This window comes from Microcaecilia unicolor, chromosome 8 (genome assembly GCF_901765095.1).
Source record: "Microcaecilia unicolor chromosome 8, aMicUni1.1, whole genome shotgun sequence".
Classification (NCBI taxonomy): Eukaryota; Metazoa; Chordata; class Amphibia; order Gymnophiona; family Siphonopidae; genus Microcaecilia; species Microcaecilia unicolor.
The window spans coordinates 142669891-142693426 of record NC_044038.1 but is presented as its reverse complement, the minus strand read 5'-3'; the positions used below and the strand labels follow the sequence as shown (position 1 = coordinate 142693426).

Here is a 23536-nt window from a genome sequence, read left to right as displayed (position 1 = left end):
AATTCTGACTGAATTTGCTCATTTATCCTTGGATGTTCCTGTCTGAGCTATGATAATACCTGGTGGTGTCTGGTCCCTTGTCCACCAGCTAGGGTGACACTTGGTGGTACTGAGCCCCCCCCCCCCCCCCCCACACACACACACACACACACCAGTTACACTGCTTCCCTGGGGTTTCTTCATAAGAAGTGCTATGAAGTGACAAAGGAACAAGAAAAGAAAACTTATGACTTCACTGTGGAATCCCTTCAGCTAGGAAGTGTACGTTTTCTATTTATTTCTTTCTCCTGTTCTCTTTGGAGTTCAGGTAAGTGCCCTTCTATTTTTTTTACTTATCAGCTGTTTTTCTATGGGGCATGATCTGCGTTTTTATTTCGGTGAATGGCTTCTAACTGTTGCTGCGGCTTCTGAGGTGCAGTTGGCTGGGACCCCGCATGCTGAGCCCTTTGTAATGGTTCTGAGGGCTGTGCTCCATGTGATTTGGCACCTGGCTCACCTTTCTGGGGAGGATCAATCAGCATGCTGTGGTAGACTATAGACTTTTCTTCCAGGAACTTGTCCAAACCTATTTTAAACCCAGATATGCTAACTGCTGTTACTACATCCTCCCGCAAAGAGTTTCAGAGCTTAACTATTCTTTGAGTGAAAAAATATTTCCTCCTATTTGTATTTCCATGTAATTTCATTGACTGTCCCATAGTCTTTGTATTTTTGGAACAAGTAAAAAATCGATTCACTTCTACTCATTCTACACCACACAGGATTTTGTAGACCAATGCTAATGTTGGTTGTCTTTGGTGCTGTGCATTTATGTCTCATATGCGGTGTTTGACAGCACTATCAGCACTCATGAGTTGCACAAGTTTAGTATTCATAGGTTTCACGGGCTGACAACGGTGACATTATCTTGTCTTCATGCAAGGCTTGGAAATCCAACCTTTTGCATAGAGTAGTACCGATTTAAACTTCGGGTGGACAGGGCTCATGGTTTTATGGGGTCACCATCTTGATGGCTGGCGCAGCACCTCTGTTCTTCACCTTCATCTACCAGCGCAGTGAATCTTACTCATGATCTGCAGTGGGAACAGCTTCAGGTGCGTTGTTTGGTATACAGTTCTCTGTGCTGTTTTCTAGAACTTGTTCATCTGTCATGCAGTGGCTGCAGCCTCGTATGCTGTTCGGTGGTTATGGCCTTACAATGACAGCAGCCTCATGTGCAGCACCATCTCTACCGTGCAGCGGCTGACGTCTTGTTTTTTTATATTCTGCGTGACAGCAGTAGTCTCTGCAAGGGAACTTCCATCATGTACTGGGTGATTGTCATCCTTCTTGTTTGTATCACCATCCTTTTGGATTCGTGAGTTTAACAGTAGTTGCTTCCTATTTACCATTTGGGAGGCTATCCTTCCTGTTGGTCTGGTTCAGGAACTAGTCCTCGGCAGTACACTCCTCTGGGGCTATGTGATGATAGGGCTTTTTCCCCGGCATTGTGAGAGATTCTTATATGCATATAGGCTGCCTTTTGTAGTGCCCATATTTGCCTGTCTGCTGTTTTTATATATATACAGTGGTGGAAATAAGTATTTGATCCCTTGCTGATTTTGTAAGTTTGCCCACTGACAAAGACATGAGCAGCCCATAATTGAAGGGTAGGTTATTGGTAACAGTGAGAGATAGCACATCACAAATTAAATCCGGAAAATCACATTGTGGAAAGTATATGAATTTATTTGCATTCTGCAGAGGGAAATAAGTATTTAATCCCTCTGGCAAACAAGACCTAATACTTGGTGGCAAAACCCTTGTTGGCAAGCACAGCGGTCAGACGTCTTCTGTAGTTGATGATGAGGTTTGCACACATGTCAGGAGGAATTTTGGTCCACTCCTCTTTGCAGATCATCTCTAAATCATTAAGAGTTCTGGGCTGTCGCTTGGCAACTGGCAGCTTCAGCTCCCTCCATAAGTTTTCAATGGGATTAAGGTCTGGTGACTGGCTAGGCCACTCCATGACCCTAATGTGCTTCTTCCTGAGCCACTCCTTTGTTGCCTTGGCTGTATGTTTTGGGTCATTGTCGTGCTGGAAGACCCAGCCACTACCCATTTTTAAGGCCCTGGCGGAGGGAAGGAGGTTGTCACTCAGAATTGTACGGTACATGGCCCCATCCATTCTCCCATTGATGCGGTGAAGTAGTCCTGTGCCCTTAGCAGAGAAACACCCCCAAAACATAACATTTCCACCTCCATGCTTGACAGTGGGGACGGTGTTCTTTGGGTCATAGGCAGCATTTCTCTTCCTCCAAACACGGCGAGTTGAGTTCATGCCAAAGAGCTCAATTTTTGTCTCATCTGACCACAGCACCTTCTCCCAATCACTCTTGGCATCATCCAGGTGTTCACTGGCAAACTTCAGACGGGCCGTCACATGTGCCTTCCGGAGCAGGGGGACCTTGCGGGCACTGCAGGATTGCAATCCGTTATGTCGTAATGTGTTACCAATGGTTTTCGTGGTGACAGTGGTCCCAGCTGCCTTGAGATCATTGACAAGTTCCCCCCTTGTAGTTGTAGGCTGATTTCTAACCTTCCTCATGATCAAGGATACCCCACGAGGTGAGATTTTGCGTGGAGCCCCAGATCTTTGTCGATTGACAGTCATTTTGTACTTCTTCCATTTTCTTACTATGGCACCAACAGTTGTCTCCTTCTCGCCCAGCGTCTTACTGATGGTTTTGTAGCCCATTCCAGCCTTGTGCAGGTGTATGATCTTGTCCCTGACATCCTTAGACAGCTCCTTGCTCTTGGCCATTTTGTAGAGGTTAGAGTCTGACTGATTCACTGAGTCTGTGGACAGGTGTCTTTCATACAGGTGACCATTGCCGACAGCTGTCTGTCATGCAGGTAACGAGTTGATTTGGAGCATCTACCTGGTCTGTAGGGGCCAGATCTCTTACTGGTTGGTGGGGGATCAAATACTTATTTCCCTCTGCAGAATGCAAATAAATTCATATACTTTCCACAATGTGATTTTCCGGATTTAATTTGTGATGTGCTATCTCTCACTGTTACCAATAACCTACCCTTCAATTATGGGCTGCTCATGTCTTTGTCAGTGGGCAAACTTACAAAATCAGCAAGGGATCAAATACTTATTTCCACCACTGTATATATATATATATATATATATATATATATATATATATATATATAGACAGACATGCATTTATATTTTTTCAACAACTTATATATCTATATATGTATACATACGTATGTGTATATTTTGTATCAACAGAATCCCCCTTACTCCCCCTAAATGAGTGCAGAAGAGAACTAGTTTATCTCTGCATACAACTTGGCATATGTTTAAAAAGAAATCAATTTTTGTGGCATCTCAGTAACAGCAATACAAAGTCCCTCTGCTACCGTTCATTTGACGAAGTAATACAAAATCGTACAAAACATCGACTGACTCAGCTGGTTCCTTAACTCAAGTGGCACAATCCCTGCAGGGTTTTGGGCAGGTCTCGGGATTTAAAGCCAATACGTCTAAATCAGAAATTTTAAATATATTAGTTGATGAGACTGAGGTTCATCAATTGAAGCTGAACTTCCCTTTCTGTTGGACACAATGAAATATTAGATATTTAGGAGTCAACATTACTAGATCCCTGGAAGATCTGTATGAGTTGAATTCCCTCCCCACCTTCCCCAAGGCTACAGGAGCTTATGGAAGAGTGCAAGCAGTAAAGATGAAGGTGCTGCAAAAGCTGCTCTATTTTTGGCCCTGCCCATCCCTTTGCCCAGAAGTTTTTCTTAAGGTTTAATAATAAGATCTTCACAGCCTCCACTTCTTAGAGGGTTTTAGGTTGTGCCCAAAGGAGATCCTACTACTCTCAAAGGCATAGGTGTTCTCAGAGGACAGCAGGATACCATTGCCACATACCCTCCTGCCTCCCCTAGGAGTCGTATTCTTTAAGATATTTTACAATACTGCTGGTCCTGCACATTCACGTCAGGTGGGAAGGCACATGTGGTATGGCACTGCCAAAAGCTTCAGAAAATGCTAGAACTCTGGGTAGTGTCCTTGTTGGGCTCCATTGGATGATATCACCCATATGTGGCATAATGTGTCCTGTTGTCCTAGGAGAACACATGATACAGGTGAGTAACTTCTCTTTCTTTGAGGATTTGTGTGCGTGTAACTGAGACCAGTTATTCTGTTAGCAAGGGGATTCTATGTAAGGATGTTTAGTAATCCAACTCTTTTAGTTTTCCCACTAGGTGTATTGTTCTGGAGCAGTGGTTCTCAACCCAGCCCTTGGGTACACCCAGCCAGTCAGGTTTTCAGATTATGCTTGAGATAAATTTGCATGCCAAGAAGGCAGTGCATACTAAATCAATCTCGTGCATATATATTGTGGATATCATGAAAACCCGATTGACTGAGTGTGCCTCCAAGAACTGAGTTGAGAACCACTGTCCTAGAGCCTTCTTCAAGATGGTAACTCTAGATCTGTATTGTTCAACCCCCAAAAAGATATAGCAGAATAATTTTAAAAAATGGTTCAGAGATGGGCGATCAGAATGGTTAAAGGGATGAAACTCCTGTCATATGAGGAAAGGCTTTTTAGGGCTGTTTAGCTTGGAAGAGAAGCGACTGGGGGTGGGTGGGAATATGATAGAGGTCTACAGAATCCTGAATGGATAAAACATGATTGTTTTACTCTTTCAAAAATTACGAAGACTAGGGGACACTGCATGAAGCTACATGGTAATACTTTTGAAAAGCATAGGAAAAAATATTTTTTACTCAAATAGTTAAGCTCTGCAGCATGTTACTGGAGGATGTGGTAACAGCAGTTGACCTTTTTTTCTTTTTTTAATTTTTTTTTTTAACCCAGATATGCTTGGACAGGTTTCCTGGAGAAAAAGTCCATATTCTGCTATTAAGATAAGGGGAAAGCCACTACTTATCCATGGGGTCAGTAGCATGGGATCTTGGTGCTGTTTGGGATTTTGCCAGGTATTTGTGATGTGGATTAGCCAATGTTGAAAGTAGAATACTAGGCTAGACCATTGGACCTACCCAATATGGCTATTATGTTCTTAGGTAAAACTGTGATTATGTGCATAAGAGTGTAGCTGTCAAAGCTTTAAGTGAACAGGAGTTCACCTTTGTTTTCAAAAAAAGAAAAAAAAGGCCAAGGTTTGGGAGGAAGAGTACATTCAAGCTTTTAGTTGTACAAGTACATGGGTACTGTTTTGTGCTACTGACTGGATTTTCAAATGGAAACCTGGCATTTCATTTAAAAATTGCCTCCGCTGTAGCCTGTATATTTTATCCTTTTGTTTGTGGTCCATTCTTTTGGAGGACACCTGACTAGGCCTCAGAAAGGATGTTCATCTGGGATTTGTAGTTTGTGTTTTGTATACATTTTGTGATAAAATTATGCAATGTGCTTTCTTAACTGCAGAACTCAAGAAACAAGTGGGGAGAAGAGGAGCAGAATTCACAAACTGTAAGATAATTTATTTAGCAGGCTAGAATGTAGTAGAAATAGTCTTTTAAAAATTTAATACAAGCAGTTTTCAGTAGCATGAGTGGAAAAAAAATAGTTTCTTTTTTGACAAGGGTAGTTTCCCACTAAATAAACTTACTATATGCATTGTGTATATCCAGTCCAATCCAATTTGTAGGTTTATATTCTGCCATTAGATTACAATAAGATCTGAAATATAAAAGCTTATATTAGTTGGTTCACGTAAATGGGGTAAAGCCTAAAATCATTCTTTATGGAAGACTGCATACAAAGGAGTTAATCTGGGTAAATTATTCCATAGTAAAGCAGCTTGAAAGTAGTGTCCATTATTCATTTATAGTGTAAGGCCTTAACAACCAGAGTAAAAGATTAAATTATCCCTTTGTCGAAGGAAAAAAATGAATGGTGTAACTGTTGTATTTACAAGATTTAGGAACAGCAAACAGGAGAAACCTCCACGACGACCAAACCAACAGGAGTAGAGGCTGACCAAAAGAGAATTCCAACTCAGGAAATAATGCTTGAAAGATGCTTTATTGGTTGCTTGGATTAAAGGACCCGACACGATCCGTGTTTTGGCATCACAGAACGCCTGCCTCAGGGGTCACAAATGGTATTCACAATGTATTTTGACCAGACAAAGTTGCCAACAAGCATTTCCTTAGCGTCCCTCCGGACCGGACCAGGATTGGACTGATGGTCCGGTCCGGAGGGACTAAAGGAAAGCAAATTAGCAGGTAAGATCTAATTTCTCTGTACTCAAAGAAAGTAACAGGTTAGTGAGTGGGCCTTTGTTGGAAAGCGTTTTTGTTACTTTCTTTGAGTGTATGTTCGTTGGCAACTTTGGTCTGAATACTTTGTGAATACCATTTGTGACCCCTGAGACAGGCATTTTCTGACGCCGAAACACAGACCGTGTCGTGTCCTTTATCCAAGCAACCAATAAAGCGTCTTTTAAGCACTATCTCCTGAGTTGGATTTGTCTTTTGGTCAGCGTCTTCTCCTGTTGGTTATATTTACAAGATGTAAACATCAGTTTTGCAGCTGTGCTTTGTAACATTTGGAGCCTAGCTTTTGAAACTGTTTAACACAGAGTATAGCAAATTACAGTAATCCAGGTGTGGAAGAATTAGTGTCCATAATTGTTCCTCATAAAATAATGGCCTAATTATGCATAAATGTTGCAGTTTAAAAAATACTTTTTTTGATTACTGTGTTTCCTGGGGATCTAGAGATAGTGTAGAGTCTAACAGAATCCCCAGAACTTAGACTATTTTTCTACTGATAATGGTATGCCTTATCCCATCATCGTTAAAAATGCATGCATGTGAATATACAGTACACATTTAATTCATTTAGGTGACAGTGTAGATTTGTATCTTTGTATTATACTTTAATAATAAGAGATGCTTCACAAGAGGCATGTTTTAAAATTAACATATTTTCAAATTAACGTAAAATGGTAAGAGATAGAGAACAGTAACTTAGTGTTTTAGCAGCTTTAAGATACTTTAAAACTGCTTTTGCCTTAACGGATCTCGCTTTTCTTGAATGATGTGAACTATTTTTAATTCTCATATGTGCAGTAGGGGCAATTTTTAAATCACCTGCATTGGTGAAAAGTCTGCATGTATGTTTTTCTTTTTTGTTTTGTTTTTTTACTGGTGACCTTTGAAAGTGAAAGTATGCATGTATTTCCTCTTTGTAAAGTGCCTCGGGTACAAAGTATGTGTGGTCACTTGCATCTGCTTTATTTTGTGTGGGTAGAATTTTGCTTGAAAAGTGTATATGTTGTTCTGAAAATGCAGCTTGTGTGTGTACTTTTTCCTGTCTCAACATAACCCCAGCCCCCCTTTCCCTGCAGGAACAATGCACAGATTTTTTGCCACATTGAAGCTGGGCAGTTTTCAGACAGATAAAGTTTTGAAAATTAATACACCCATTAATGGGGAAAACAATCTTAATATCCTTTCATTTCATACTGATTTATATACCACCACCACTACCACTGTCTACAGGCAGAGCAAGGCAGTGAACAGCAACAAAACACATAATATCTATTGAATTGTGAGGTTAATTTCCAAACAAGTGCCTCTTAGCAAAATCCTTAGCATGTACTTTGAAACGTTATAATTGTTTACAATGTCTTAATTAGATGCTATCATGAATCTGTTATAATGTATACATTTTTATGGGTAACAGGACGTTTGCATGATTTTAAAAATACAATTTAAAAATATTTAAGGAAGAGATCTGCTTTTCTCATTTGTGTTTGATTTGGCTTGCATTATTTGTTAATGAACTACAGTCTTAAGTGTTCACTACTTTTAACCACTTACTGTTAGGGAAAATTACTGTTTCAGATTTCTAGGAGTTAGAAATTAGAAGTTAACGAAATACTCTTAGAAAATTTACTGTTTCTGATTTCTCATCTCTCTTCTTTTTAGGAAAGAGATCATAACAGTGAAGATGAGGATGAAGATAAGTATGCAGATGATATTGACATGCCCGGACAGAATTTTGATTCCAAAAGACGTATTACTGTTAGAAATCTGCGAATCCGTGAAGACATTGCTAAAGTAAGTGCATCCTCTGAGACTTATTTTTTCAGGTTATTGGTAGGTGCTAATGTTTTAATTATCCAGTTAGATCACAAGAGGAATGCATAATTGGTTTTGTTAATATCAGTTGCTGGAACCTTAAGCTATATTTAGGCTGTACTTAATTGTGGGAACGTGCTGAGAAAAAGCCATTTTGAGGCACTTGAGAAGTGAGATATTCAGTGTGTTTGTAAATACGAACAGGATAACAAAGAAGTCTTTATTGAAGGTGCTAAAAATCGACCCGACATGGCCGTGTTTCGGCCCAAAGACCTGCCTCAGGGGTCTTGATCAATCTACATAAAAAGCAGACGTGAACTGTGTATGATTTAGAAATGCATAGATGAATAAGTAAAATAAATTATATAAAATTATGAAATCGAAAATATATAATAAAATAAAACATTTATTTTTTACATTTGTATCCCACATTTTCCCACCTATTTGTAGGCTCAATGTGGCTTACTTAGTACCGGAGAGGCGATTGCTGACTCCGGTGTGAACAAATACAATGTGGTTTGTGGTAAGATAAAGTCCATGTGGCAGATGCCACATTAGGGATCATAGAGCGGAAGAGTTATGTTATGTTCATTACGTGCTTAATTTTCTTGTGTGGCTGAGATCAGGCATTTAAGTTGGATCGGTGGGGTATGCCTTTTTAAACAGGGTGGTTTTTAGTATTTTCCGGAAGTGTAGGTAGTCGTACGTCATTTTAAAAGCTTTTAGTAGCACGTTCCACAGTTGTGTACTTATGTAGGAAAAGCTGGATGTGTAGGTAGATTTGTATTTAAGTCCTTTACAGCTTGGGTAGTGTAGATATGTTCGTGTTAATTCGGATGCGTTTCTGGTTGGTAAGTCAATAAGGTCTGTCATGTATCCAGGGGCTTCGCTGTAGATGATTTTGTGAACGATTGTGCAGATTTTGAAGGCAATGCGTTCTTTGATTGGGAGCCAGTGTAGCTTTTCGCGGAGGGGTTTTGCACTTTCAAATCGCTTTTTTCCAAATATAAGCCTAGCTGCCGTGTTTTGAGCGGTCTGAAGTTTCTTTAAGGTTTGTTCTTTGCATCCTGCATAGATTCCATTGCAGTAATCAAGGTGGCTTATTACCATTGATTGTATCAGGTTGTGAAAAGTTTCCCTTCGGAAGAATTGTTTCACACGTTTGAGTTTCCACATTGAGTAAAACATTTTCTTTGTAGTGGATTTCACTTGGCTCTCCAGTGTTAGGTTACGGTCCATTATAACGCCGAGGATTTTCAGGCTGTCTGATATAGAGAGGGTGTAATCTGGGTTATCGATACTTGTGGGGTTGTCCATGCTGTGTTGGGATGAGAGGATAAGACAGTGTGTTTTCTCCTGTTGAGTTTTAGTTGAAATGCATTTGCCCATGAGTCCATGATGTTTAAGCTTAGCTTGATTTCGTTGGTGATTTCTGTCAGTTTAGTTTTGTAAGGGATGTATATTATGACATCGTCTGCGTAGATGAAAGGGTTAAGGCCTTGGTTGCATAAGGACTTGGCTAGCGGGGTCATCATTAGGTTGAAGAGGGTCAGTGATAGCGGTGATCCCTGTGTTACTCCACAGTCTGCCCTCCACGGTGATGATGTGTTTGAGTTTGATTTTACTTGATATGTTCTCGTGGTTAAGAAACCCTTGATCCAGCTGAGTATGTTTCCACTGATCCCAGTCTTGTCTAGTAGTCTTATTAATATATTGTGGTTTACCATGTCGAATGCACTCGACATGTCGAATTGTAGGAGGAGGATGTTTTTGCCTGTTGCAATTTCTTGTTTGAATTTGGCTGAGAGTGATTAGTACTGTTTCGGTGCTATGGAGTGGGCGAAATCCTGACTCTGATTCGTGTAATATTGAGAATTTGTTTATATAATCTGTAAGTTGTTTGGTTACTATGCTTTCCATCAGTTTGACTACCAACGGGATAGATGCTACTGGGCGATAGTAATTTCATTTGGGTTTTTTTCTTGGGATCTTTTGGTTATGTGGTGAGTAGGATATTGCCATATTCCTTGGGGAAGAGGCCTTGTTGGAGCATGTAATTTAGGTGGGATGGTGAGGTCTGCTATGAAGCGATCAGGGGCGGATTTCATTAGGTAGTTAGGACAGGTTTCTAGTTTGCAGTGGATGTTGGAGAACTTGTTGATCACCTGGGTTACTGTTTTGACGGTCAGGAGGGCAAAGTTTGACCAGGTTCGATCAACCGGGTATACACCAGAGGTTGGGTCCAACTCATCAAGGAAGTTTTCAATGTCGTTGTCTTGAGGTAGGGTGTTGCTAAGGTTTATAATTTTTTCGTTGAAATACTTAGCCAGTTCATCTGCAGATGGGATGTCTGTATTCGTTGTAGTGACAAAGTTGGTATCTAGGAGTTTGTTCACGAGTTGGTATAGTTTCTTTGTGTCTTTGTAATCGGTCCCTATTTTAGTTTTATAGTATAGTCTTTTGCTCCGTCTTATTTCGTATTTGTATTTTCTTTGTATTTGTTTCCAAGCGTTGTGTATATGGTCGTCTTTTGTTTTTCTCCACGCTCGTTCGAGTTTCCTGTATTGTGTTTTAAGTTTTTTTCAGTTCCCCGTTGAACCATGGTATTGAGTTGTGCTTATGTGAGGTTCTTGTTCGTAAGGGTGCTATTTCCTCTAGTATGCTGTTGCATCTTTTATCCCAATCTGTGAGGTAGAATATGGATTCCGTTTATAGGTTGCAAACATATAAAAACGCATAACGTGACATATATAATTGTAATTATAAATTTGCAATTATAAATACATTGTGAACGTATAAAAATATTGAATATATAAAATAAACGGTTTATGTATTTAATTAGCGTTTGAATCATATCTAATATAATAAATCGCACCTCCAACGTTCTGAAGCTGACTCCGTGGCAGTGAAGCCGTGTAGTGTTCCTGGGGTTTGTAATCGCCCCGCCCTCGAGGGAACTCTATAGTTGCCAGGAAAACAAACGCGACGTCAGAAGGAGAAGGGACCAACCGCAGGCAATCGCACTCGCTGTCACTGCCCCGCCTTCGGAGGGAAGGGAAGGCTGCATAGCAACCCGCAAACAAACGTTACTCCATTCCGAACAGCCCTGATCCCCTGCCCCAGCCACCCAGCGATTTTCTTTGCTCCCCTGATTACCTCCGTCGAAGCGGCCGCGTCATTGAAAGGCCTGCCCGTCTCCAGCCTTCCCTTCGAGTTCGTTCCCAAAGAGTCCCGCCTTCTGACGTTATTTCCTCTTTCCGTGAGGATGGGACTTTGAGGGAACGAACTCGAAGGGAAGGCTACAGATGGGCAGGGCTTTCAATAACGCGGCCGCTTCGACGGAGGTAATCAGGGGAGTGAGGAGAATCGCTGGGTGGCTGGATGGGGGGGGGGCAGGGGAGAGGAGAATTGCTGGGTGGCTGGAGGAGGGGGCAGGGGACAGAGGAGAATGGCTGGAGGGAGGGCAGGGGACAGAGGAGAATCGCTGGAAGGCTGGAGGGGGGCAGGGGACAGAGGAGAATCGCTGGATGGCTGGAGGGGGGACAGGGGAGAGAGGAGGATCGCTGGGTGGCTGGAGGGGGGGGCAGGGGAGACAGGAGAATCGCTGGGTGGCTGCAGGGGTGCAGGGGAGATAGGAGAATCGCTGGGTGGCTCTCTCTCACAGACACACTCTCACCCAGACTCACTCTCACCCAGACTCACTCGCTCTCTGTCACACAGTCACTCTCACACACACTTTCTCAAACATACCCACTCCGAGGAAAACCTTGCTAGCGCCCATTTCATTTGTGTCAGAAACGGGCCCTTTTATACTAGTATATATATGTATTCAAACACATGATGAAACGGAAAAAATTATATCCTTTTTTTTTTTTATATCTTTATTTATACATTTCACATATACAGTACCAAGAATACCTCTTGTACAATCAAGGAGATCTGTAAGAACAATTTTACACAGAGAAAAATCTCATTCAACATACTCTCCCGCCTCCCCTGTTAGTCCACATCTAGGGCCAGGGACCAAGCCACTATTCTGGGAAAAATAAAACCAAAATAAACCCACAAAGTAAAAGCACTGGAGGGAATCATGGAAGGCCATTATAACTGAGGTGGAGATGTAACCACCGCCCCAGGTGCCAGAGAGGCAGTCCCCCTGCCCCCCCGGGAATCCAGGAACGCTTTCAACTGAACCGGCTCAAAAAACACATATTTTACAGCATTCAACTTCACCACACATTTACAGGGATAATTGAGCCAAAAAAGGCCCCCCAACTGAAACACAGTGGGGCGCAACTTAAGAAAAGCTTGTCGCCTCCTCTGTGTTACCTTGGTCACATCAGGATACATCCGTACTTGTACATTCAAAAACTTTTCTTTCCGATATTTAAAGAATAACTTCAAAATCCTATCTCTATCTATCTGTGTAACAAATGTCACTATGAGAGTAGCTCGCTCCCGTTGCCCCTCTTCCCCCTCCAACTCCCGAATAAAGTCCAAGGTGTCAAACCGCCCAGCAGACTCCTCGCTAGCAGCCCGCTCTTCTTGAACCCCTCTCTTAAATGGCTGCAAGTAATAAATCTGCAAGATAGGCGGGCATGCCGGCTCAGACACCTTCAACACCTCAAAGAGGTATTTTTTAAAAGTTATTATCGGTGCAGTCAACTGTTGTCTAGGAAAATTTATCACTCGCAGAGTATTAGCCCTCTGCCGATTTTCAAGCGCCTCAATCTTCCTGTGCAACCATTTATTGTCAGTAATCATGGTAATTTGTACTGCCTGAACCGATTTGATAGCCAAATCATGGGCCTCCGCTCTTTCTCCCACAGTCTTTATTTGCAAGCCCAATTGAGCAACAGTCTCGGTTGGAAGCTGAGAGGCCTGTGATAATAATAACATTTTCTGGGACAATGAAGTTTCCAAAGTAAGCAATGCATCCCAAATAGTTTCCAGTGTAAAGTTTGGAGGTTTTGGCAAAAGTGAAGACTTACTCAAAACTTCAGCGCTCCTCTGAGATCCCATAGAGAAACCGGCCTCCTCCTCCATCTGTAGCCCCCCTGGAGCGCCGCCTCCCTGCACGCTGGAACTCCCCCCTTCCGGGGTATGCTGTGCACTCCTGCCAAGAGCAGGTCCTGACTCTGAGCCGTCCGCCCCCTCCTCGGAGGCCAGGAAGCCCCGTCCACTCTCAGCTCTCACCGTCGCAGGCATGGGAGGCGGTTCCCTCACCTCCTGGCTGAGCTCCGTCTCAGGCAGCAGGGACGCTTCGCCTCTCTCCGCCCCTCCCGGCAGCAAGACTCCCGAGCTCAGCTGACTGCCCCCCACCACCACGAAGCGGTCCATCGTGCCTGAAGCAGGTCCCGCGGGCGCCCCAGGACCAGGCACCCGCTTACCCTTCCGCTTCGGCATTCTCCAGGTAAACAAAATTGTAGGAAAAACTCCACGAGCTACTTCGCCGCGCTCCCTTCAGGCCGCCATCTTGGTCCCGGCCAGCAAAAAATTATATCCTATATAATAATATGCACCGCCAATGTTCCATCGCTGTCTGGCTGCCTGGGTTCGTAACATCTGATGACGTCAGCCAGCGTTCCAGTCCCCCTCACTGCCCCACCCTCGCGTCGAAATATAATGACGTCAGAGGGCGGAACAGTGAGAGGGAAGGGAACGCTGGAGGCGGGCTGACATGAAGAGATGTTATGAACGGAATGTTACCGAAGCCAGCCAGAGCTTTCAGGTACAAATCAGGAAGTTGACTCCCGCTTACTCCTCCCAGGCATTTTAAATGTCCAGTAAACAATTCTTTTAGCTAGCAGCTGGGACATGTAAAATGTTGTCTGTGGGCCATTATGGAAGTAGGTTTCATTTCTGAAGCTGAACAAGCAAAGGGGAGGGGAAGATAATAATAGGGTTGTTTAACAGAGCTGTTCCAATAATAGAGATACTGAGAGCAAAGCTTTGATGGTGTCAGCATGGTCCGTTCCTGCTGTCAGCTACTGTATGAGGCTTGAAACCTTTGCTGGGAACACACATACTCACTCACACACACTCTCTCTCTCTCTCTCTCTCTCACACACACACACTCTCTCTCTCTCTCTCTCTCTCTCTCTCTCTCTCTCTCTCTCTCTCTCTCACACACACTCTCTGTCTGTTACGAACGGAATGTTAGGGAAGCCAGACAGTCGGAGCTTTCAGGTACAAATCAGCAAGTTGACTCCCACTTCCTCCTCCCAGCCATTTTAAGTGTCCAGTATTCTTTTAGCTAGCAGCTGGGATGTATAAAATGTTGTCTGTGGGCCATTATGGAAGTAGGTTTCGGTTTCTTAAGTTGAACAAGCAAAGGGGAGGGGAAGTTGATAGGTTTGTTTAATAGAGATACTGACAGCAAAGCTTTGATGGTGTCAGCATGGTCTGTTCCTGCTGTCAGCTACTGTATGAGGCTTGAAACCTTTGCTGGGATCTCTCTCTCTCTCACTCTCTGTCACACACACACATACTCTCTCTCTAATACCATGCCTCTCTCCCCCCAGAAACTGCCTCTCGCACATAAACAGAACATACCAATGGACATAAATGGAGAGGACAGAATCGCAGGACATGGATGGGAGGGCAGGGGAGAGAGAAAAAAAACGCTTACACGAGAGCCTTGCTAGGCAGCTATAGCTTTTTTTTCTATATGATCTTTATCACAGGCCTGCTGTGATACATATGTCCAATAGTACATAATGCAAGCACACTGCCAGTTTTTCATATGCAGCTCCCAAAGTAGAGGGAGTGGAGTGGTCATCTTTGCTCACAGGGATAGCCCAATACACAACCCCCCCACCACATACACATTCAAATACACCTGTCAAATACAATGCCTCTCACACATAAACAGAACATACCAATGGACATGGATGGAGAGGAGAGAATCGCGGGACGGGCAGGGGAGAGAAAAAAATGCTTACACGAGAGCTTTGCTGGGGCCCATTTCATTGTTGACGAAACGGGCTTGGTTCCACTAGTATATATATATAATGATAACAAACATGATGGCTATATAAAGGATATGCAGGATGAAAACATAGGAGACTTTGTATGCAATTATATATGCATAAAAACAAGCATAAACTCATGTTTTATTTCATAAATAAAAGAAAGGTAATCAAAAAATGGCCGTGTCGGGTCGATTTTTAGCACCTTCAATAAAGACTTCTTTGTTAGCCTCCTTGTATTGTCCTCACTGTTTTTCCTGTTTATATCTCATGGTTCCATGAGGTCTTTTCTTCCTTTTTGGTTGTTTTGTAAATACGAGCAGACACCTGCTAAATATCTGCAGAGGGGAGAGTATTTAGTTAATCCCATACAGAGGGGGACATAGGTCACTATTGTGCCGGGCCTGGGGGAGTGTCTGCACAGTATAATCATATTAGCGCACATTCCAACAGGGTACACACAGGTCTCTGATGGTTTCTGTAAGGCCTCATTGCACTATAGCTAAGCACACAATTGCAGATGATTTTGTAGTGACACATTTTCAGGAACTAATGTTATATCTTCTTCCCCTTCTTTGCAGTACCTGAGAAATTTAGATCCCAATTCTGCCTACTATGATCCTAAAACAAGAGCCATGCGAGAGAACCCATATGGCAGTGCAGGAACAAATCCAGATGAGTATGTAGTGAGTTTTTTTTTTCTCCCCCATTTTATTTCATCAGTTACTTGAAGTCTGGGAGTGTTCACAGCAATACACATTCTTGTGATAAACTAAAAACATATTAAATTACCGATTTGCGTAAGTGACCTAAATTGACCTTTTCAGAAGAGAACATTTCCTAGGCAATATTTGAAATATTGCATTTTATATGAGAAATCTGAATGTGTTCCTTTCTACGTTCTATATATTTTAATTTTTATGTTCTGAACTGTGCAGACAGAAGGTTATCATATGGGTGTTGGAGGGTAAGCAAATAGTGTAACAGAATCAGACTAGACTGGAAAGAAAGAGAATTCTTTGAAACTGTAGTGGGGATTATGATTAGGGAGGAAGAAAAGGTGGCTGTTCCTGTCATTTGGTCTGGGTGTACTTCAGCTTAGGGTTAAATTTAATTCCCAGACACATGTTTTCTTTGAATCATCACAATTGTTGGCATTCTTGGCTGCTAAGGGAATATCTGGGTGGTGGTTTGCAATACTCTGGGCGATGCTCTTATAGGTTGTAGCCTGAATCTAGAGGCGCTGGCTTCATAAGGCATTGATTTCCTGTTTCTCTCCTTTTGAAATCTTGTAATTCTCTGTGTGGTGGACTTCATTTTTGAGTTCTGTGTTTTCTTTATAATTTTATTTTTGTAAAGATATTTTCCTTGTGAGCTCTCTCTGTACAAGTGTTTTGCTTGAATTTATTTATTTATTTGTGACATGTATATCCCACATTATTCCAAACAAGTTTGAGTTCAGTGTGGCTTACAAGAAACAGTATAGGATACAAAACAATAATGCATAAGAAAGTAATTTGTTGTAAGAATCCAATTTTACAATACAATATCATAAACATACTGGGATAACGATGGATGTTTAACATTTAGAAAATCTATTATGAATGAGAAATTGTACATGAAGCAAAGACAAAGTTAATGATTGATTATTGTAAAACTCTTAAGTTATAATAATAATAAAAATGCCATCAGTCTGGAGACAATAGAGTGCTACTGACAGCATGAACTGAATTTAGCAACATATTTGTTTTAAGTCTCATTTATGTAGCACAGAGCTAGACAAGTGGAAAGGTAAAGTTATGTGGCTGGACATCGCTACCACAGTGTAGGAGTCCAGGTTTGAATTGCTTGGTCTCTTGGATATGTGAACTCGAGCTCTCGGGATAAAGGGAGGGTAGCCACAATTGATAAGGTGAATGACACTAGCAGGCCAGCAGTGCTGAGGCATTCATCTCAGAGAGATCTTCACCCAGTAAGAGAATTTGAATCACCCTGCAAACCGTCTAGGGAGGGGGTATTAAATTGGAGAAAATACAGAGAAAGAAGCTGAAACATTCTCTTGTGTAAATGTTCATATGGGTACACAGATTCACAGTTACACATGGCTCAGAATTCATATCTGTAGGGATCCAAATAGTAAAAGATTGAAATATGACTAGTTTTGCATATGCTCCTTCTAGAATAAAAATCTAGAAATAATGTTTTGAAGGCTAGGGAAACACATGTTTTATGTAATGGCATGAAAAGGAGGCTCCTGTCAGCAAAATAACACTAATGTGTATTACTCTTATAGGGTCAGTTATGCAGGGGATAACTTTGTTCGTTATACGGGAGATACTATCTCGATGGCGCAAACTCAGTGTAAGTAGATTTGAACATCTTAGAAATCCATTATAATGCTAATTTTTGTTTCAAGATATCATTACACTGCTAAAAACAACTTTAACATGCCAATAGTTTTTGGAAGTATAACTTCAAGATCTCAGTATCTATACTTTCGAAGAAAGGAAGGCGAGAAGAGATATGAGATGTTTATATACCTGAGTCCCTTTCAGTTGAAAGGAAACTTTGGAAAGAGGGGGCATAAGATAAAAGGAGACACTCTCACAAGTAACCTGTGGAAATACTTCACAAAAAGAAGGGTGGTGAATTCATGGAACAGCCTGTCGCTGGAGGTAGTGGAAGTGAAAACTGTATCTGAATTCAAGAAAGCTAGGGACAAGTACATAGGATCTCTAAGGGAGAGGAAGAGATGATAGATGGCATGGATGGGCAGACTGGAAAGGCAATATGGTCATGATCTGCCTTCATATTCTGTGTTTCTGTGTAACCAGTTTTCTTATGTGTATTATTTTTATGTCTTGACATAGTTTTCTATTTAAAGGCCATTCCTCTGATATTTGTTTTTCTCAGTGTTTGCTTGGGAGGCTTATGAGAAAGGGTCAGAAGTTCATCTTCAGGCTGATCCTACAAAACTGGAGGTGTTGTATAAATCCTTCAAAGTGAAGAAAGAGGATTTCAAGGAGAAGCAAAAGGAAACCATCTTGGAAAAGGTAACAAAGAACAAATGCAAAGACAGATTTCTGTTTTTCTGCAGCAGTCATGTCTTTTGGAGCTGATGAACTTTGAGGGGTAGTTGGGTTAGTCTGGAGTTGTAAAATCACAGAGGTTAGTGGCACTTTATAAATTACCTTATCAATAAGCTTTTGATGACAGGAGCCCACTTCCATCAGTTGCATCTAAAAGTGGTCTGTTCTCCTCAGGAGCCAGTGGCTCAATAAATGGTTAAGGTCCAGTTTTAGATGCTTCTGATGAAGTGGATTCTTGTCCTCGGAAGCTCATGCATCAACCTCTCTCATTCAGAACTAAGTGTATGAAATGACACAGATTTTCTTGCTCTGCATATGTAAAAGGTACTGTAGAGAAGTTTCAGAGAAACAGAAGCAGTTTATATGTTGAGGCTGAAATCAAAGCTGAGCTATGTTTTTTTAGGTTTATACATACAATTTCACCAGGCATGTAAACTTTCTATTTTGGTAGTATGGTGGAGATGAGCACTTGAATGTCCCACCCCGAGAACTGCTTTTGGCACAGACTGAAGACTATGTGGAGTATTCGAGACATGGGACGGTAATTAAAGGACAAGAAAAAGCTATTGCTCGTTCTAAGTATGAAGAAGATGTATTGATTAACAACCACACGGTAAGCCAGAACTGTTAGGTTGAAGTTCCTTCATGGTTTCTGGTTAGAGCTATTCAAGGCATGAAGATGGTTTTGGGGGGGGTGGGAGTGTTCTGCAATGATGATATTTCTCAAGCAGTTCTTGCCTCCACTGTATACAAAAATATGTCCTAAGTATTCATTGAGGGTGTCCCCACTACCAGTTTGGCTTTGAGGATATTCCAGAAGCAGCTAAAGAGACACTGCAGTTAGAATATATAATAGAGCATGCTCAGAGCAAGATAGTTGGGGGCTTTCGGAGGGAATCCAGTCAGAGCTTGACAAGTTGCTGGTAATATTATGGCATTGAGTGTATTCTTCTTGTGTTTTCATTAAAGTAACTTTGGAGAATGTGGCGTTACTGCAGTGTGTGTTCAAAACGTTTTGTGTAATATTCAGTGTCTGTATCCTCTTGTCTTTTTGCAGTGTATTTGGGGTTCCTATTGGAAGGATGGCAAGTGGGGATACAAATGCTGCCACTCTTTTATCAAGTTGTCTTACTGTACTGGGGAAGCTGGAAAAGAAATGACTGTGAGTCTTCACATTTGGTGTCCTAATCTCTTGAAAATGCAGAATTTCACTCAGAAGTATCTGCCATCAGCAAAGCAACATTTCAGGATTCAGAGTTCTGATATTCTGTGGGAGTTATTTCTTTTAAACTTTGTATTTCTTAATCAAGTTACAATAATAGAAAAACTTATATTTTATTGCATTTAGACTATCATTCACAACACATGAACCTCAAATGTTCTTACAGTACTAAAAATATCCAATCTCTTGCCTTTCTCAAGCATTTAGAGTACAGTTATCCGGTCATAAATTTCCCCAAATGAAATTCTTTCTTAAGCAAATTTCACTCATGTCTCTATTGTGCTACTTCCTATAACTGTTTGCACCATTAATTTAGGGAAGGCACAGATTTCCAAAAGTTAACAATAGAAAATATAACTTCTTTATTTGTTTCTAAAATTTGTATACTGCAAGGGACAGTTTTCTCTCCTCGTTTGTATATTGTATATTTCTCAGTCATTTGGGCTATGTCAAATTCATGGAGCTTGACAGACATCATGCGTGTATATGCCTACCATAATAGGAGAGTCCGCCTAAGCAGAGAATTCAAACGCCCCACGAGAAAACACAAAAGTGTAAAGAAAAAGGGTGGGAGGTTGACCATGGATACCAAAGACTGGAGAGATGAATACTGTAGTAAAAACATTTATTGATAAAAAGACTTGACACAAATGTTGTGTTTCGGCCGTTAGGCCTACATCAGGAATCTACAAGGAAATATGCATATATAAAAATTAACAGTAAAATGTACTGATGTGTGAAGAAGTATAGAATATACATAAAGACATTGTTCATGACATCGTTAAATACATATATAAAAAAAACTAAATATACTGATGTATAAAGAGATATAAAATATACATTAAAAAATTATTAATCATATCATTGTTTAGACTACATTTTAAAATAATATACATATATAGTTAAATGTCAAAATTGCATCGTTGGGGGCACCTATCCTAAATTCCCATTGTAAATATACATTGAAACAATGTGGTGAAGATACATAAAAGTGTATGAAAAATGTAGCAGCTTGTTTGCATAAAGCAAAGTATTATTAAAATGTATGTAGAATGTGGCAGCATGTTTGCATAGAGCAAAGTATTGTAAAAATATTAAAATGTAAGTATAATATGACAGTATTATCTATCTATCTATCTATCTATCTAATAGACGATAAACTCACAGCAGAGCTAACAATCAAATGGGCCCATAGTTAACATACTGTAAAATGAATAATAGAAAACATAAGAGCAATATAATAAAGACTCAAGGAATATGAAGTATTTGCCAAAATGTTTACATAATGCAAATTATTTGTATGTATATATTCAAACGTATATGTGCAATAAACTATTAGCACCAAACATACAGTAAAACAATGTGGTAAAAACAAAGTATATGGAGGATAGAGCAAAATGCACGTAAGGCAAATACCACAAATTGTATGAAATAAAATATATTGTAGTATTTATATGATAACATAAAGTATATGAATTGTGAATGGGCTTGGCAACTATGCATGGGCATACTGAGAAAGAAACTGACCTGTATAGACAGAAAACATCCAATACTCTGATGTTGTGAAATACAGAATGGTCTGAGTACATATAGTGATGTCCAGTCTCTTGTTATAAGGGGTTGGATAGTGGTCTGCAAAAAGTGTAAGACATATTGATGATAAAGTAATATGCAGTGATGGAAAAAAACAAAGCAGCCTCTTAAAACGCATTACAGCTTTCATCCATTGGTACCTATAGCCAAATGATACTGTATTTTCTAATCTCTTTATTCCAATCTGGTTTTGATCTCATAACTCTAAGTATCAGTTGTACACACATTTAGTTTTATTTTATGAGAAACATGAGCTTCACTAGGAGCCTAATTTTGAATTTTGCAGGGATCTTGGAGGCTTTTAGGTACTTTGTATCTGTGGGCTTTCAAGCACATTTTCAAAGGGAAATGTTTATGGGGTTTTGTATTGAAAATAGGGGGCTGGCTAGTGCCTTAGGTACTTAGTAAATGCACCTGCTTTGTAACAGGTGTAAAGCCTACACCATAAATTACATGCAGCATTTTCAAAAAAAGATATTCCAGTGTGTTATCTGTTGGCTGTGGCCCCCCCCCCCCCTGCCCCTCCCCAAGTCCCCATACTCCCTTTCTTTGCAAGAAAACTTTCAGGTAATTGTAACCATGGGACGGTTAGTGTCTTCCTGGGTAACTTTAGTTATGTAAGAGCAATAATTTGAAAGTTGCCTTCTAGGAGACTATCACAGCTTCAGTTATATTTCTGCATAGGCATTGCCCAGCCCTTATTTTGAGCAGAATGCTGAGCTCAGATGACACTGAATGTGAGATGATAATGTAACATGATGGAAGCTGTTGCGTCTGTCTTTATTCTCCTTTTCATGAGGTATTGAAGTACAGTAGAGTACAATGATGCTAAATAAAGAAATCACACTCTTCCTTCATGTTATTAAACAGAATGCAGATGCCGGTGAAGCTGATGAGCAACCAGAGGGAGAAGAGATTATGACCAAGACAAAAACTCTAATGGAGGTATGTGATTTAAACAGTGGCATTCATGTTTCTAACAAAACAGTTTTTGTGTGTGTTTTTTCTTTTCAGGCCTGGCTTTGGGCTTTTCACCAAGTCAGGATATGCCCCTGCCCATTAGTCAGTGATTTCATAACCGTGAAGTACTTCTGAAGCTGTGCTGCCATGAGCTTTCATTTTGTAGATAGTGGGGGTCCCCTCCGCTTCCTATACACAGCAGCCCTTCTATTGAGGGTGCAGTCTGCACATTCAGAACCTAGCAGAAGTATGTCCTTAAGCCAGGCAGTAGGTGTAACTATATTTGGAGCTGTCCCTGCCACTATGTAGACTGGGCATTGGCCTAGAATACCAGAATTTTTTTTTCTTTTTTTTTGTAAGGGGGTGGGGGGGTGGGAGTGGTGCACTTCCTGTACGTGTGGGACCCTGCCTCCTCCCTGCTTACATCTTCCTGCGTTGGTCCCAAGCTTTAAAAAGTTTGAGTGCTGGAGCCCTGCAAGCACAGGCCCATTCTTAAATGTTGCTGTGTCCCACCAACCTCTCAGGCAGACTTCTGTCAGAGGAGGTCAAGTGGGCATGGCACCTTTCCATACCTATACCTACAGTGCCCATGTAGTTCTCACTCTAAGCTGGGGGCCAACACAGGAGAAGGTATTTGGGTGTTGGCAGTGGCCCAGAAGCAAGAAGGGAAGGAGAAGAAGTGATAGGGGTTGGGGGTAGGGAAAGAGAAATGAGATGTTGGCCAACTGTGGGGTGGGGGGGAGGGTTGATGCTGAATTATGGGCGTGGGGGTTGATAGAGCCTTGGACTGCCCTGGGGGAGGGGGGGACTGGCATGGCTGGAGGTTGTGAAGCAACTCAAACATTCTCCCTTTGTAGCACTCCCAGCCCTATGAGTAGGTTCTGTACTCTATTCTTGAAGCTAGACACAGTGTAAGACAGCAAATCTTACACAGCATAGATAGAAAGGATGTGCTACCTTGCAATAGAGAAATACTAATTCTAATTTGGCATAAATGTCTGTAAGACTGTAATCTCTTTACCTTTTTTCAAAGGGTTGTCAGGAGTTTACTGTCCTTTCTCTTTTAAAGCTGCTGCTTTTATCTCCTAGCCACAGTTGCCCTCCCCTTGTCCCTTCCTCCTTTCTCACCCATTACTTCCCTCACCCGTAACTGTCTTGTCTGTCTGTATTATTTAGATTGTAAGCTCTTTTGAGCAGGGACTGTCTCTTTGTATCAGGTGTTCAGCGCTGCGTGCGTCTGGTAGCGCTATACAAATGCTAATAATAATAATAAAAAGAGGTTTATTGCTTGTGGACCTGGTTCCCATAGTTAGTTGTTTAGTACTAGTAGAATTCAGAACGTTGTACAGGATCAGTTTCTTTCCTGAATTTGTTTCAGTGTAAATTGAGCAGTAAGAAGAGCAGAATCCAAGTTATTGTCTATAGAGAATTTAGTGTTTTGCACTCTGTACTGTTAGGCTGCATAATCAGGCCACTTTTCAGACCAGAAGACAGACAAATGCAGCTACAGAACAGAAAGCTGTTATTCTCTGACTGACTTGTTTGTATCATTGGAGTTGATGATTTT

At 41.2% G+C, this 23536-nt stretch overlaps 1 protein-coding gene across 1 annotated transcript in view; it reads left to right on the top strand.

The window, feature by feature from the left end:
- The window catches only part of SLU7 (SLU7 homolog, splicing factor), a 53270-nt gene that overhangs the window by 20203 nt on the left and 9531 nt on the right, over window positions 1–23536 (top strand). The window contains exons 7-14 of the mRNA XM_030211182.1: window positions 5469–5513; window positions 7982–8113; window positions 15687–15784; window positions 17399–17466; window positions 18019–18158; window positions 18646–18807; window positions 19252–19356; window positions 21880–21954. Coding sequence (XP_030067042.1) covers window positions 5469–5513; window positions 7982–8113; window positions 15687–15784; window positions 17399–17466; window positions 18019–18158; window positions 18646–18807; window positions 19252–19356; window positions 21880–21954 — 825 coding nt within the window. The remainder of the gene's footprint in view (window positions 1–5468; window positions 5514–7981; window positions 8114–15686; window positions 15785–17398; window positions 17467–18018; window positions 18159–18645; window positions 18808–19251; window positions 19357–21879; window positions 21955–23536) is intronic.